General features: G+C 38.2%; 1 protein-coding gene across 9 annotated transcripts in view; it reads right to left on the reverse strand.

Annotated features, from left to right (window-relative positions):
• Positions 1 to 16,709, reverse strand: part of MECOM (MDS1 and EVI1 complex locus) — a 543,555-nt gene that overhangs the window by 205,171 nt on the left and 321,675 nt on the right. The window contains exon 1 of one of the 9 annotated variants that reach the window (XM_045088077.1): positions 13,495 to 14,472. The exons of the other annotated variants lie outside the window; for them this stretch is intronic. Coding sequence (XP_044944012.1) covers positions 13,495 to 13,560 — 66 coding nt within the window. The 5' untranslated portion in view covers positions 13,561 to 14,472. Of the gene's footprint in view, positions 1 to 13,494; positions 14,473 to 16,709 lie in introns of those variants that run through there. 9 annotated transcript variants of the gene reach the window in all.

Below are 16,709 nucleotides of genomic sequence, written 5' to 3' on the forward strand. Positions count from 1 at the left end.
ATAATAACACTTCTCATCATTCTACACAGTGCTGTGATTATTCTCTGAAACTGAAACAGCTGCCCAAGGTGAGTGTCCGACTAGATTACTTCCAACCTGAACAGAATTTTTGCCTCCAATCAAAACATTTTCCTCTCTCTCTTGAAGTTGACAAAGTGATTACAGGAGTACAGAGTTCTGAATAGAAGAAAAATGTATGATTTGTATCACATGAAGCAAGATGCCACCCAATCCACCCTAGGGAAAGCTGGGAGAAAATATGTCTTTTATTTTTTCTATCATAATACAGAAAATAAGCACTAGCAGTGTTGATAGCCTATGGCTTTTCACTTAGAATCAACAATAGTGGCACGTCCTATGATTTTACTTTTTCAGCACCATCCCCAAACAAAGCAATGAAATGTAAGATGATGTGAATGAGACCCTGAAACTTAAGGAGGCAGAATAATGGCTTGCAGGTGTGAACATTATTCATATTTTAAACAAAATTAAATTCTTCCCCATTACTCTAGGAAAGCCAATATAATATAATCATCAAGAGGTAAGATGCCTCTAATATTTAAAAGATACGCTAATTTCAATGACAGTTTTCACTCGTGTTAATCAAATAGTCTGTGTACAGAATTTATATTGTTAAGACTAAGACCACAGTGAAAGTTACAAGTTAATCCTTCATTTTTAGCCTAACTATCCTGTGAAATTTATAAAGCCTAAACCCAGGATCCTTTTATGTCACTTTCCTTCAAGTATAAATCATAGGATGGGAGCAACACAAAGGAGAGAGGGCTTACAATCAGTATCAGTGCAGCCTGTTTAAATAGCCAATGTTTAGAAGAAGGTGGTTATTCTAGAAGATGGAAGACAAGGGTTTTTTAGTGGATACAGGGCTTTCTAGATGTCAGGCATGCCTATGAACTGTTCCCTCTCAGATGTGGGATATGGAGGGAGTCATACTACTTTGCCTTTTTAAACATGATCAGGGCTGGGCATGTACCAGACGCACCAGTAATACCTGTTGGACCTGAACATGTAGAACCTACATCTGTGACTTCAAGGCAGGTAAGAGAAAAAGGGAGAAAGAAATCCATGCACCAACCCCTATTCAAAATGTGGCATGAGTTAGATAACAGAGTTAGATAACAGAGGAGAAATTAGTGAATTAGTAAAGTCCCCATGCTGGTCAAACCAGGTCCCAAGAACTCCTGGTGGCCACTCCTACTGCTGGAAAATGAAGATGTTTGTCTCACATGCCCTATCCTGTTTGCCAGAACTCTTTCTTTTGGCATTTTTGTTAAACCGAAGGAAGAAGAAATCTGGCAGATTCAGGTAGTTAGCATGCTACGGGTACTTGGTAATTATTTATTGAAAGAATAAAGAAATATTTTGAAAAATGGAAAGCTGTAAAAGAATATGAAATTTTAAAATGTATGTAGAAACAATCGGGATTCTTCTGACCTGGCCCCAAAGCCTTTATTTATTTATTTATTTTTTAGGCAGAACCAGAACCTGAGCATAATGAAAGGAGCACTTTCAGATTATTTTCATATCTTCAATATTTCTTACTTGAAGAAAAGTGGCACAAATTCAAATACTCTTACATATCTTCTACCTTTTTAAGAATATGCTCACCTAAAGAGGTCACTTGAAAAACAATACTATTTGACTAATTTGTGTCACCAATCAGCTTGATAAACACCTTGCTCTGATGAGGATAAGGACTGTGGGGAGGAAAAGGTTTAACAGAAAGCTGAATCCAATGCATGTGTAACAGGAGACTTCTAAGTATTGGTAAGGGAGATCTGTGGATTTCCAGTCAAAAGATGGGGGTAGGGGCTATTTTCCATTTCCTCAACAAGTTCCAAGTCAATAATCTACAGTGTCATCAAAAGTCTAGCTGTGCCCTCTGCTCACGTTCCACAGACAAGAAGGTACCTTGCCATTCCTTCCTCTTCATATGAGGACACATATTGATCGTGTCTTCAGAAGATTGCACTCATGGACCATGTGGTTAAACTGACTAAATCTTTTTTCCTGCTACTGTTCATTCATTTGTTCAACATATGCTTATGCATGCTCTGTGCCTGGCCCAGAGAACCCTGAACCACTAGAGGTGGAAGACACATTACCGGTCATTCATACCAGGTGGTGTCATCTCCAGGGCCTCAGCGTCAGGGCAGGGAGCGTCACAGTGGCAAGAGTCTGATGTTAGGTAATAGAGAGTGGTGAGGTTTGGGTGAAACTGAAAACACAGGGCCCTCTTAAGAGATCCAAATCCAATTTCTTTTTTCCTCTTCTGAACACCTGCCAAAACCAGCCCACAAGCTGTGAGTATACCATCTTGATTTCATCTAACCTCTTTGTTTCCCCCCCTTTTTTTTCCCAAGTAATCAGAGAGTCATCTACTGTTTCCATTATCACCAACCCAGAGAATTGGAAGCTTTATGTTCCTCAGTCTCCTCCATTTTACTTCACTGTCCCAGTCCATTAAATGGGGTTGTTTATTGGTTTAATTTGTTTTCTGGTTCTGCTTCTCTCTCCTATTTGCTATATCAACTGCATGTCAAATGAACAGTCTCTTCTTCCAAAGAAAGGGATGAGTTTCTCAACAATGAGCTCCTACACTTCCAGCTATCTAGAGAGAGACATCAGAGCTCTGGGGAATAGCTACATGAAAAGTAGATGTTTAAAAAATATATATATATGAATATTAAGCCCAAGGGACTAGAAAGCAAAGTAACCACAGGTTACTTTCATGTTTGCTCAATGGAAGCAATTTCATCACCTTTCATACATGAGAGATCAGTTTTGGAGAAATTTTCCAGTCCTCCTACCCCCCAGTGAATCAATAGAATCAAATAAACAGCATAATATTTGGCTCGGCAAATATTTGTCGTGGTCAATCCAGTTGTGTATTTAGTGACAGCCTTGATGTTTTAAAAGAATTTTCTATGTAACACTATTTCCACACATCTCCATACATCACCTGTTCAGTTGGGGTTTTAATATAAAAAAATTAATTTTAGTGTTGACTTACTTTGTCTTTTGTTCCCAAAAGAACAAGACAGCCAATCAACACATTTAAAAAAATTATGTATCCTCAGCTTCTGTTTTCCAACCATATTCCTCTGCATAGAGCCAATAGACAAGTAATGAAATACATGAAATGTAAATTGAATATAAATGATCTAATGTGAATTAATGGTGATGAAAACTGCCAGGCTACTCTGAAGTCAAAGTACTTTCCTTAAACTTTAAATATAAGCATTACTGGGCTACACAGAGAACAAAGAGCAGGACACCTGAAGCAACAACTGTATAGAATATTCCACATTACTCTATTCAGTCACCTCAAAATTCAGGTAACCCCCAAAACATTTTCTTACCACAATATAAAATATAAGATAAATAAGAAAGCCCTTAGTTATTTGGCTGATTACTAACAAAACTTTTGTGTCTTTTTTTTTTTTTTGCCCCTATGTCTTTGTACTTTCTTCTATCTTGGCTCTTAAAATGTTCTCTGAGTTTTTGTTGACTGGTGCTCTCTCTCTCCTCCCAGCTGAATTCTCTCCTGAAGCTGTACCTCCTCCTTCCTATATGCCAGGCACTATGCTAGGGTTCCTGGTACACAGTTGGTGCTCAAGAAGCACTGATTACGGGAAGATCCTAAGACAGGGTGAGGAGGGTGGGGAGGGTTGTTAAGATTTCTTTATTCTGTCACTGATAAATTTGCATTACAGTGAAAGGAAAGACATTTCTAATCAGAATGAATGAGGTTAGATACAAAGGTACCTATAGGACTCAATAAATATTAATAGAATTAGTAAAGGCTCTTTTGAAAATTAAACCCTCCGAAAACCGCACTTTATACGTTTATTTATTGTGGTAGTTACAGTGCGCTCTAAGAAGGAGCTACTTAATTCATAATATAATCATCTTCAGTGCCGTTAATTAATTCCGGATTTTATTACATTACTTGAGCTCACTTAATGCTTTAATCTCGTGATATAAGGAGGTGTTAAAGGTAGGCGCAACAAGTCATCTCAAAGCCAAGGGGAATTATAACTTGCATTTCAATTACAAGGCAAGGACTAATAAATGATTATCTAATTGTGAGGGTTGGAAAAACAAATCACAATACAAGAAAACTCAAAGCACTTCAAAACAAGGAGTCTAAGACCAGATATCTGAGTTCCACAGTGAAGGAGAGCAGGGGAGGAAAAAGAAAGAAACAAAGCATGGAGGACAGCCGGCAGAGGGTGTCTGCCAGTAACCGGGGCTTCCAGGATAATGGTAAACTTATGCAAGAAATAAACCCGTCTTACAATGGACACAGTGACTGTCAGCGCCAAGGCCCGGCCCACTGGAAATCAGAGTTGCTGAAATATATGATTAGTGTTCTGTTCCATGCTCACTTTCATGCCACACCTTTCAGTGGAGGTCATCTTTTGAGTCATTAAATAATCTTAGAGTGATATGTACACAGAAGAGTTTGTTCCTTATCTTTTCCATGTCACACCTGGTGCTTTCCATGGGCTCTTTGTTCTTGTTTTAACAAAGTGTGTAAAGTTTGTGGTTTTTTTTTTTCCCTTCCCAATGTCTGACTTTAAACTCAGCATTTTAACCCTGTAACAGCCACAATTATTGGGGATGAATCTCTACCTAGACATATTAGTTGTTAACAAAGATAATGTAGAAAATATATTTTGGTTTCAAACAATATACTCCAGTTCAGTTCAGAAAAAGATTTTTCTTTGCAAATTTATCTAGTTAATTTGCTAACCCTGACTCCTTCCAAGCAACTCTATTGATTCAATATTACTTGGTACCCTAATTCTGATTTAAATTTTTTATGCCACTAATGTACAAGTGTTTCAAGTGAAACATTATCAAGATAAAGACATTCATGCTCTCATTTACCTTCATGTAATTACATAGAATATGATACAATAAGCACAATAGATTTTTATATCTTAATATGTACTTTAGATATAGATTAATAAAATATTTTCATTCAGTCAATCTCATCAACAATGAACATCTCAAGCCTCTGGGACAGACAAGACAAATTTCACAGATGAAAAATGAAATATCCCAAGAAATTAGATGACTTATCCAAAACAAAAATAAAAAGTAGCAGAATGCAGACGAGATCTATTGTCTTCTGGATTCTCACCCTTCTTCAAATACTTCAGAGACACTTCACTGTCCTGATTTCCCTCCTCTTGTTTTATCTATACCTGTCCATCTTCCTTAAGTATTTCTCCTACTTTTCCAGCCCCCAAGGTGGGCAAGACCCAGGGCTCAGTCCTTTGCCCTCTTCTCCTCCTCTGGACCATCCCATGTACTATGGAAGCTTTAAATAGCATGTGTACACTGATGACTCCCAAACCCAAATCTCCAACCCAGACCTTTCCCTTCAGTGCAGACTTAACATATCCAACTGCCCGCTTGACAACACCTCTTTACGGTTTCACAGCCACACCTGGCTTACCAAGTAGAAACAAAATTTCTGATTTACCCTCCCCAAACTGGTTTCTCTCCCAATATTCTATTTCATGGGACATGGCTCCTTTGGACAAATAATACTTTAGTTTCCCTCCCCCCTTCCTTTACCCATAATTCTTAGCTTTTCTTTCTCCCTCACAAATAAATCCTACATCCCTCTACTCTCCAATCCTCTCTTTAGTCTCAGCCTGATCATCACTTCCCTAGAACATGCTAGTGCTTCACGCCTAATCCTGTCACATCCAATCTATTCTCCACATAGATATTAAATTAATTTTTTAAAGTCAGAATTATGTTGATACATCCCTACTTAAGACTGTATGTCTTCCCATTAGAATGTTTTAAATGCTAAACAATAGGTACCACATTCAAATATTTCTAAATAAATAAAGAGCATAAAAAAATAAACAATGTAAAGCCACTCTGCCTTGTCTCCCACCTACCTTGTCCCCTCCCACGCCCATAGATAACCATAGTTCAAGGTTCTTAAGCCCCACTGCAATTTTAATAAGATGAAATCATGTTGCTCTGGCTACATATAGAGCCGGAGCGGACTCTGCTACTTCTCCATTCTCACACCATGCTCCTCCTCCCTTACTGTGTTCTACTCTCTGAACTTCTTTGGCTTCATGAGTTAACTAAATTCTTTAGTATTTGCCCAAACTTTTTCCTTAGCTAGACCACTCTTCCCCTTTCTTCTCTACTCGCCAGGTCTCTCCTTAAATGTGATTTCTTGGTGAGTTAGATTCTCCTCCTCCCTTGCTTATTTAGCAAACCGATCACAAGTTCTAAATATATGTCAATGTATTTGCTCATTCCCTGACTCTCTCTTTTCACTAGCTGATCAGCTGCAGCGGAGCAAGCACTGGGTCTATGTATTTTAGCTTTCTGCAACTGGGACACCTAGTCACTTAGAAGAGGGGGCTCCATCTTAGAGACTCAATGAATACTAAGTGAAGTGAATTAATTAATCCTTTCTATCTGTGTCAACACTAAGACCTGAATTAGACACTTCCTGAATATTTGCATTCATAGAGGCTGTGAAACACCTTACGCAAATTCAGATATAAAAGGAATTCTTCGCTCCTCCAAAAAAGTGAAGAGGTAGAATTTTTTAAAAAAATTCTACATGTTGGAAAATGTCATGATTTTGTACACAAAGGCTCCTCCAACCACAACAAATACTATATCTACTCTTCAAAACTAAAGGGCATATAAGATTACGTATTTTCACATGACATCTTACAACAATCTATTTATAAATCTAAGACTACCACATATAATTTCATGCATTGTAACTGAAGGTCTTTGTCATTTGTTGCTTAAGAATCTGCTTTTACTTATATTCTTAAACATGCAATTACTTTTTTAATCTAAATAAAGACATCAAATCAATAAAAATTTTAGGAAAAAACAGTTTTAAGTGTAAGTGAAGTGTTTATTTCTTCTTTCCTTTTAAAAAAGGGAGGTGCCTAATGCATTGTCCTGAATGGGCTTGTTGTGACCAACTTTGTGAATTCTCTCCCCCTAAAAGACACGTCTTCCTTCTCATCCTGAGTGTGGCTGTACATCGAAGGACACTCCAGACATTTCCCTTTCAGATCTCAAAAGGAAGTATTAATCAAACAAAAGATGGGAAATTATGGCATTTAGCTACTAAGGTTTAACTCAAGTGGCCAAGTTTTAGTTGATCACAGGGTACAGGTGACTATCCATCAAACAACCCATCATAACACACATTAAAATGTCTGGGTTAATCAGGACAGAAGCCAAGAATAATATTTTTTGCTGACACTCAACGAAGACTACCAAAGGAATTCCCCTAAAACTGTACTCTACAAACATTCAAGACCTAAAAAAAAAATAATAATATAAAAGGAATTCTTCCTAATTGTATCTTAAGCAAGGCAGCAGCACATTCTTTTGATAAAATACTAAATGGCCTGGATGACATATATAAGTCTAAATTATAAAATGTTAAAGCAATCAGGAAATTCAATATAAAAATGTGCATGCAGGTATATTTTTAACTCTCTCAAAAGTATCAGGAAATCTGATAAATCACTCAAAATATATTAAATAATATTCACAATGAGGCATAATCTATTGATATAATCATACTCTCATTTCTTTTCCAGCTTTATCTTTCAAGAACTAACTTCATCTGGAAATCAATGACAGTTACATATATAAAAGAACAGAAAGCGGTAAAATACAGAGTGAAAAAAGAAATGTAAGCGTTATTATTTCTTAGAGCTTTTCATTAAAATGCTAGATTTGATCCCATTTGGATACCTGCCTCACATCTTGTCCTAGACACAAATAACCACTGATACTGCAATTTGGGAGTTGCTTCCTTGAACTTCTGTTGGACCATCATGAGGCAAAGAATGAAGCACCAACCTGAGAGTCTATAACTTGAGTCTTTGTTCCTATGCTCCTTGCTCATGACTTGGATTAGGACCAAGTCATTTAGTTGCCATGAGCCTCAGCTTCCTCACCCACAAAGTGAGGACATGAACTTGAGGATCTCTATAGCTCTGTCATACTATGTGAAGCTACGAAGAGCCACAGAAGCAGCCATTATGATCACCATAAGGCAAAACCAAACACTTCACAACACTATGCATCAGGGGCAAGAGAAGAGGCCTTTCCAAACAAGGAAAGCTTCAGAGCCTCAGAGACCTTTCTCTTTTTACATTCCTTAAAAAACTAACAATACCTCTAGTACTCTATAACTTCTATAACTATTAAAAATAACCAAACTACTCCAAAAATTCGCTTGAGCAATTCTGCAATTAATTTCTCAGCAACATAGATATTTATGAGATTAAGGCAGTATTAAAAAATAATCCATGTATTAGAAAAATAATCCATGTTTTTTGGCACATGTCACATATTAACTCACATTCAACATACATTCCATAAACACTGGATGTACACCTGCTATGTGCTAAGTCATGTGTTAGGCACCATCTATACAAAGGAAAAGTACTCAGTTCCTACCCTCAAGTCACTTTTACTGAGTTAATCATAGGAAATTGCTGACACTCAACACTTTATGACTCGCAAAATGGCAATTGCATGTATCTCAACCTAATAGTTTTATAGCAAATTGTGTCTTCAAACAGACTGAACTTAAAATTATCATTGGCATCTAGGAAAGTTCCATTAATTCTGGAAAATTTTATGATGTCATTCAGTGATGTCCTAGAGAATTTCTTAATGAGGATTTTCATTGTTTATTTTGCTTTGGAGGGAGTTTGTCTGTTGTTGTCATTGTTTGGAAACATGCATTCTAATTACTCAATTCTTAGGTGTTTGCTTCAATGCCTTTTCCATAACCAGTTAATAACTGACTGATCTACAATCTCCCCAGCGTTAGTTATTCATGAGATGCACGCAAGCATGTGCGTGGTGTGCGCATACTCACAAGAAATGACTGGTTCTCTTTTCTAATCACAAGATACTCTCTCTTTTCTTCACACACATAGTCATATGCTTTTTCTCAAAGCTTGTGTTCCTAAAAGGATTTCAGACTTCTTGAGAGTTGCATCCAAGCCTATGCTTCTTTGTATGGCCCACAGATTCTATCTCAGGGTGTTGTATGCAGTAGACACAACAAAATTACCAAGTGAATGATAGGGACCACTGGGTGGCTCAGTTGGTTAAGCGACAGCTTCCGGCTCAGGTCATGATCCTGGAGTCCCAGAACAGTGTCCTGCATCAGGCTCCCAGCTCAGCAGGGAGTCTGTTTCTCTCTCTGACTCTTCCCCGCTCATGCTCTCTCATTCTCTCTCTCTCAAATAAATAAGTAAATTAAATCTTAAAAAAATTACCAAGTGTATATGTTTTTAAAAAAATAAAAAATAAAAAAAAAAAATTACCAAGTGAATGATAAATTAAATTATAAGGGGAGACATCTGATTAAAAAGATGTAGTAATATCTAAACACGAAAGCCATGTAAAAACAGATACTACCTTTCTCACCAACCATGCCACAGCAGTGGCAGTCATATCATGTTCTAAAGTTAGTCTTCACAATGACTCTGAAAAAAGAAATCACAGCATCACACGCCTAGCACATTAGGGAGCTGTGGGCACCGGACAGTCAGTACCTCTAGTTATGCCACTTAGTAAAAGTGAATTTCCAGCTTTGCTTTGGGAAAGAAAAAATATTTGTCAGGAAAATGAATAATAAGATTTATATTATGACACAAAAAGGGAAAGTTTGGTAAGTTAATACAAAGACCATGGACAGTTCAAAATATCCAAACACTGTTACACTTTCTTTAAATGGAGCTTTCTCTCAAAATAAACAAATAGCTGAAAATATCCCAATTTTGAATAACTGTCTTAAAATTTGAATACGATACCTATCTAAGTAAAATCAAAAACACTTCCCCAAATGATTACTGTGGGTACACATATCAATTGCTTCATAGTGCAAGAAATGTCAAATGGCACTAGAGACAATGCCATGCTTTCCTGTACAGTGCAAACATATTTCTTCTTGAGACACAGTTTACATAATACAGGAAATGGCTTCATCTGGTTCCTGGTCTTTTTGATCAAGTCAAAAGCCTTAAAGGAAAAAGTGTTTCTTTTACATTTTACTTTTTTTTCTTGTACTTTTGTTTTTCACAAATTATATTTCCCTAAATTGAAAATGGGAACTGGATATGGAGAGCCACGTCCTCTAAGAAATTCTTTATCAAAAGTCAGACTTATGAACTTTTCCTTGAGTTCTACAGGTGGCTCCCAAAAAAGGGGGGGAAAGAATTTGTGATTCAAGAAAATTTGACTTCACAGCTCAAGATGAAATTTTCACTTAAAAAATAATAAATAAACTCAAAAGCTTAAAGGTAAAAACTCTATGGAGTGTTTGAGAAGGAAGATTCCCACCATGACTGATTAGAGGCTACTAGAGGAGTGGGTGCAAGAAGTGAGGTCAAAGGGGAGCTGGGCCACACCATGTGGGGCCTCCAGGGCCTTGTGAGTGTGGTAGCAACTCTGCATTTTACTCCAAGTGGAATTGAGAAGTCAAAGGAGAGTTCTGAGCAGGGGAGTGAACTGACTTAGGTTCTTAATCAGTCAGCTTGGCTGCAATATGGATAACAGATTATAGTACAACAAAGGTGGAAGCGAGGAGACCGGTTAGGTGTATATTACCTTTATCAGGCCAGAAATGGTGGAACTCAGCCCAGGGTGGTAGAGGAGGCAAGAAGCAAATGGCTTCTAGATGTATTTTGAGTAAGTGAACTGATGTGTTATAAAGGTTAATTAGATACAGGTGTAAGAGATTAAAAAGAAGCAAGGATGATTTCAAATTTTTTGACTGGAGCACCTGACAGAATGGAGAAGAGTGTAGAAGGAGCAAATTTGGGGAGGGAGGAAAAAACCCAAGAGTTCAGTCTTTGAACTACCTGAACATAGTGAGATGTCTATCAGACATCCACATGGAGATGTCATTTGGAAGTTGGGTCTCAGTGGAGTTAAAGGAAGATCTAGGACAGACATATACATTTTGGAGTCATCAGTGAAGGGCTACTGTTTGAAGCTATGACAGTGGAAGAGACCACTGAGAAGAGCTCCAGGTACTGAGCCTCTCAGTACTTGAGTACTTAAAGGGTAAAAAGAGGAGAAGGGACCAGCAAAAGAGCGTTAGGGTCTTACGGTCAACCAGTACAGTAAGAAAAGAAGCAGGACTGAATAGTTTGTAGGAATTCAAGTGACTAAAGTTTTTATTTGTTTGTTTGTTTTTTGTTTTTTAAGAGGAAATGATTACTGGAGTCAAATTCTAAAAGCAAATCGAATGAAATAAGGCCTGGGAACTGACCACTGGATTTGGCAACATGGAGGTCTCTGATGGCCTTACAAAGAGAATCTCTTTAGTGACATGAGGTAAGAATGAGAGAGAAAAGGAAACTAGAGGTTATAGCATTTTGCTCTAAGGAGAAACAGAAATAATGCAATAACTGGAGCAGTAAGCGGAGTCAAGAGAAGTCTGTTCCTGAAGATGGAAGATGTACAGTTTGTTTCTACATTGATAGAATGATCAAGCTGGAAAGAAAATCTGGTGATGCTGCTGAGAGAGGGGGAGAGTAGCCCGAGTGTGTCTGTAGGTCTGTGAGAGAGGATGGACTCCAGTGCACAAGGGAAATAGTTCACCGTGGACTGGAGCAAGGACATCAGGAGCAGAGTGACAGAGATGAAGGCAGAATGAAAGACGACAGATATAGAAGGCTTCCTCACTTTAGTGATGTGGCATGGGGCATTCTTACCCTAGTCTGATTTCTCAGTGAAATAATTAATATGGTTACTGGCTAATGGTGAAAAAAAGAGAGGTATGGAAATTGAGGGGAATAGAAAAAGATATAAAACAGTTGCTGTGGACTGAATGTGTTCCTCCCAAATTCATATGTTGAAACCTAATCTCCAAAATGATGGTATTAGGAAGTGTGGTCTTTGGAAGGTGATTAGGTCATAAGGATAGAGCCCTCCAAGAACAGATTTAATGCTATTAGAAAAGGGCCCAGAGAACTTCCTTGACCCTCCCCCCAGGTGAGGACAAGGAGAAAAGATGACTATCTACCCACCAGGAAACAGACCTCTACCAGACACCGTAACTGCCAGTGCATTGATCTTTAACTTCCAGCCTCCAGAATGATGAGAAATAAATTTCTGTTGTTTAAAAGCAACACAGTTGGTGGTATTTCATTACAGCAACCCAGACGGATTACACAGTAGTTCTTCAGGACTGATGTAGAGTAGGTAGAGAACTGGGTTTAACCAAGTTTGGGACTAGCCAGTTGAGAAGTTGGGGAGTTGCTAGGAAGTGTTTATAAATGGTGGGCCAGACCAGTTAAGACTGCTGAGGTGGAAAAACCAACCAGGACAGTCACTGATCAAGAATTAAGCTTCCATCTTATCAAGTCACAGACTTTGGATCTATCTACTACTGCCTCCCCACTTAACATAAAATTCAAATATAAGGTTCTCTATGCCTCAGTCCCAGCTTATTTCTGACTTTTTATTCCTTGTGATATACCATATACAATTAGCTACAGTTTTCTAGAATATCCTTCCTCCCTGTCTTCTTCACCAGGTCAGCCCCACTGGGTCACTTCTCTATTCTGGCCATTCATTCCACAAAATTTACTGATCACCTCCTAAAGCGGGCCAAGCATGCACTGACCACTTTGCACAGTAAATATCCTCCCCACAAACTGGTACATGGTGACTGGCACCTACTTAGCACTTGTTTATAGAGTGAATAAATGAACTCTCAATCATGAGTTCATCCATAACCATTTATCTCTAGAGGTGGAATGTGCTAAGGTAATATTATATAGCGTACATAGTTCATAGGTTATGCCTCCGTTCTTGCTCTTCTCTTAATATAACACTATCAATGTAATCAGTTAATTAAAATTAATATTTAATAACTTAAATTTACTGCTTTCCAATTTCTTTTTACATTCATTTCTCATTCTCTTAGTAATTCTCAGAACTGCCTTTGGATAGGAACATGTGAGAAGAAATGAGAAGGGAATGGAGAAAGAACCGAAAAGACACCAAAGAGGGAAATGTAGGATGGGAGGGAGAAAAGAAAAGGGGAAGGAAAAGGAGAGAATGAGACAGAAGCAAAAAGGGAAAGAGGGATAAAGGAAAAAAGCATTAACAGCTGACAGACAGGAACAGGCAAAGTGAAGGTTACAAGGGGGGATATTAAAGAAATTGCTTACAAAGTACTTAGAGAAGCCCAGAAATTCTAGGAAGAAGCTAGAGAATTCTTGAATATTTATAGTAAACCTTTATCCCTCTAAATATTGACAGATATTTATTAATAGTAACAAGGTTCTATTTATTGAGTACTTACCACGTGAACACCGTGCAGAGCATTTTACAGTCACCTGGCCAATAATTCCTCACAACTACTATTACCCTCGTTTTACAAAAGGGAAACTGAAGCCCTAAGAAACTTACCAAAACATGCAGTGAGTGGGACTGCGGGGCCTCAGATTCAGACCCATCCATGCTCCTACCCACCATGGCTCATCTCCTCTCTGCCCATGCTGCTTTTGCAATCAGGATATGCAGAACAGGGTAGATCTTGAGCCAGCTGAAAAGGCTTTGTCACATTCCCCATCCTTCCCAAGCCAAGGCCAGGGGAAAACTGAAAGGGGAAACATGAGGAGCCGCCAGAATCAGCCCTGTGCTCCCTGACCCCAAGGACCTGAATGTGAAGCAGATGGGACCCAGACACTCATCCAAGACTCATGCTGTCCTGTTCTGCCGTTTTGACACTTCATTTTGGACATATCTGTTTATTCTTTTCAAAACACAGTTGTGCTCACAAGTTGGGAACCAAAGTACACAGACAAAAACCCTTTCTGGAGATGTTCTGTCTCCTTCTGAGGGAGGATGAAAATGAAATCAGCCATCTTACTAATGGCGAGGAAAAAAGTTATCAAAAAGCTAAGATTCTGGTATGTCTTTGTATGTTACATCTTTGGACAAAATTTTCAGGCTGTGTACATAACGGGACTAACAAACTCGTGGCCATATACTATCATGTATCTCTTCAGCATCAATAGTAACCATTATTATCTGATTTCTATACACTCTCAATGAATCAGAATAGATCTTCAGAATCCTTCATAACATAGTGCTCCTGAAAGCCATTAGCAATAGCTGAGAAAGAGCACAAGGTGAAAAGAAATCTGTAATTTCTGGTATAGATGTATGCCATCACTAGTCATAGCCCCATAACATCATAAATTGCCTTAATATGGGTATGCCTTACTATAGTTAAACAAGAACCCAAATGCTTAAGACTAAAGTCGTTTGTCTCTTGGTCAATAATTATTTTCCCAGCATGCTCAATAAGTTCTTTCATAATTAGAGTTTCAGAAACTAATTAAGAAACAATATGTTTAAATTGAGAAATGCTAATGCTTCTGTAATGCATAGCAATTTTTAAGGCCTGACCAGGAAATAGAAAATGATTTGACAGGGTCTGGGCTAAAAGCCATGGATGGCATCCACTGTTTAGTGTTGTATAATTTACAAACTTCTGTTCTTTCAACAACTACTCAGAGAATGAAGTTGCTAAGTAAATATACAGCTCAAAAACATCACAGCAGAGCTAACCCACTGCTCACATCTTGTAAAAAGGTGGTGGCCCAACACAGGGAAACAATACACACAAACTACCTGCCAAAAACACAGACTATAATTTTTTTTTAAGTTTCTTAAGGATGCCTCAACAAGATAAAAATATTTTTCAGCCATCAGTGAAATGCATCTGTGGCTGACCCAGTCACATCAACAAAATTTGGTAATTTTATTTTGTGTCAATGGCTCTAGAAAATGAGGCATAGGGCACAAATGTCACACAGACAGAATTCATATGCTTTCAGATATGCCAGGCAGTTTCCACTTTGAAGAAATGTAACTCTAATTAAACACATTTCAGCAGTCAAAAAAATTAAAAAAAAAAAAAAAACCTCTGCCCATTGTTCCTCATGTACATCTATTTTAGAACACTCATGACATTGGCAGTTGTAATATTAAGTAAATTTAGACCTATAAGAGAATAATCCTAGAGCTATAGAAATGGAGTTAATTCTTTTCCAGTGTCAGGACCTTACAAAACATTTGTTTCTCTCCAGATCAAGAAAAAGGTGTGCTAGGGGTCAGAGGGTGGGGGTGGGAGGGGTTTGGTTTTGGTATTAAATAGTTCTCTTTACTTAACTATGGTCCTGAGAGCAGTAAGGCCCAGGGATGAGGGCATGTGTAATATTAACAACATTACTGACTTAAGCTATTAGAAAAGTTTTATTTATTTGATAGAAATACGCTGCCAACTCTTGCAATAAAGAAGTCAGTGGAGGAGCGCCTGGGTGGCTCAGGCGGTTGAGCGTCTGCCTTTGGCTCAGGTCATGATCCCAAGGTCCTGGGATCAAGTTCCGCATCAGGCCCACTGCTCTGCAGGGAGCCTGCTTCTCCCTCTCCCTCTGCCTGCTGCTGCCTGCTTGTTCTCTCTCTGTCTCTCTGTCAAATAAATAAATAAATAAATAAAATCTTTAAGACCAAAAAAGTCAGTGGAATGATTATACTCAGAAGACAGTACCTATTAAAAAAAAAAGGATGATACTAAAAAAATTTCAAAACTCAAAAGTTTTCAGAAAGGTTAAACAGCATTAGAAAATGTGGCTGGAGATTTTCTTTTTCTTGTTAATACAACTATCATTATACGGCACTCAAATTAAGGTTAATATCCTGGAAAAAGAATTCCCTTTGTTAACTGGTGGTCTGTGGCTTGAGACTTCACTGAAAGGTTTCACTTGAAAGGCTATGAAAACATCAGCCACTGATCCAGAAGTTCTCAACGGCTCAGAGATGCAAGGTCATTCATAATTGTCTCCATCTTTCTTTCCTCTCTCCAGAGTATAATTACTTCAAGAAACAAAATCCTGGTTTATTTTACTGAAATCCAGAAACTCACCGCTTGTATAGCAACAGCCACTTCCCTTATCCCTGGCTTAAATATCCGTAACTCTCAGCACTCCCAGGTATATTCCACAGGACAATACCTAATCCTTAGTGGTTCTAATTCTCAGAATCTGCTTTTAATATATATATATTCTCCTTGAGATATATATATATATATATATATATATCTCAGCTCACCAGTCTTTGGTACCTGCAGACAGATATTAACATTTGGTTGAGAGGAAGAGAGGTACAATAGTATAGTGGGAAAATAACAGTATCCGTTTTGGAAATTAGAAACTCGGCTCCATCATTTACTAGCTATGAGAAAGTAGGAAAGTGATTCAATCTCCCACTTGCCCTGTGTGTAAAGTGGAAAAATGATACTTACCTCAGAGAGTTTCATGTGGATTAAGAGAGATAGCAATGTTTTACATGATGGTGGGCATGTGGATGAAAAACCTCAACAAATTACCTTGGTTAAAAAATGAGAATGAGGAAATCATTCAAAAGTATAGCATCTGGGGCGCCTGGGTGGCTCAGTGGGTTAAGCAGCTGCCTTCGGCTCAGGTCATGAACTCAGGGTGCTGGGATCAAGTCCCACATCAGGCTCTCTGCTCAGCAGGGAGCCTGCTTCCTCCTCTCTCTCTCTGCCTGCCTCTCTGCCTACTTGTGATCTCTCTCTGTCAAATAAATAAATAAAA

This window comes from Mustela putorius, unplaced genomic scaffold (assembly GCF_011764305.1).
Source record: "Mustela putorius furo isolate JIRA1106 unplaced genomic scaffold, ASM1176430v1.1 tig00003834_pilon_pilon_pilon, whole genome shotgun sequence".
NCBI classification, from domain to species: domain Eukaryota; kingdom Metazoa; phylum Chordata; class Mammalia; order Carnivora; family Mustelidae; genus Mustela; species Mustela putorius.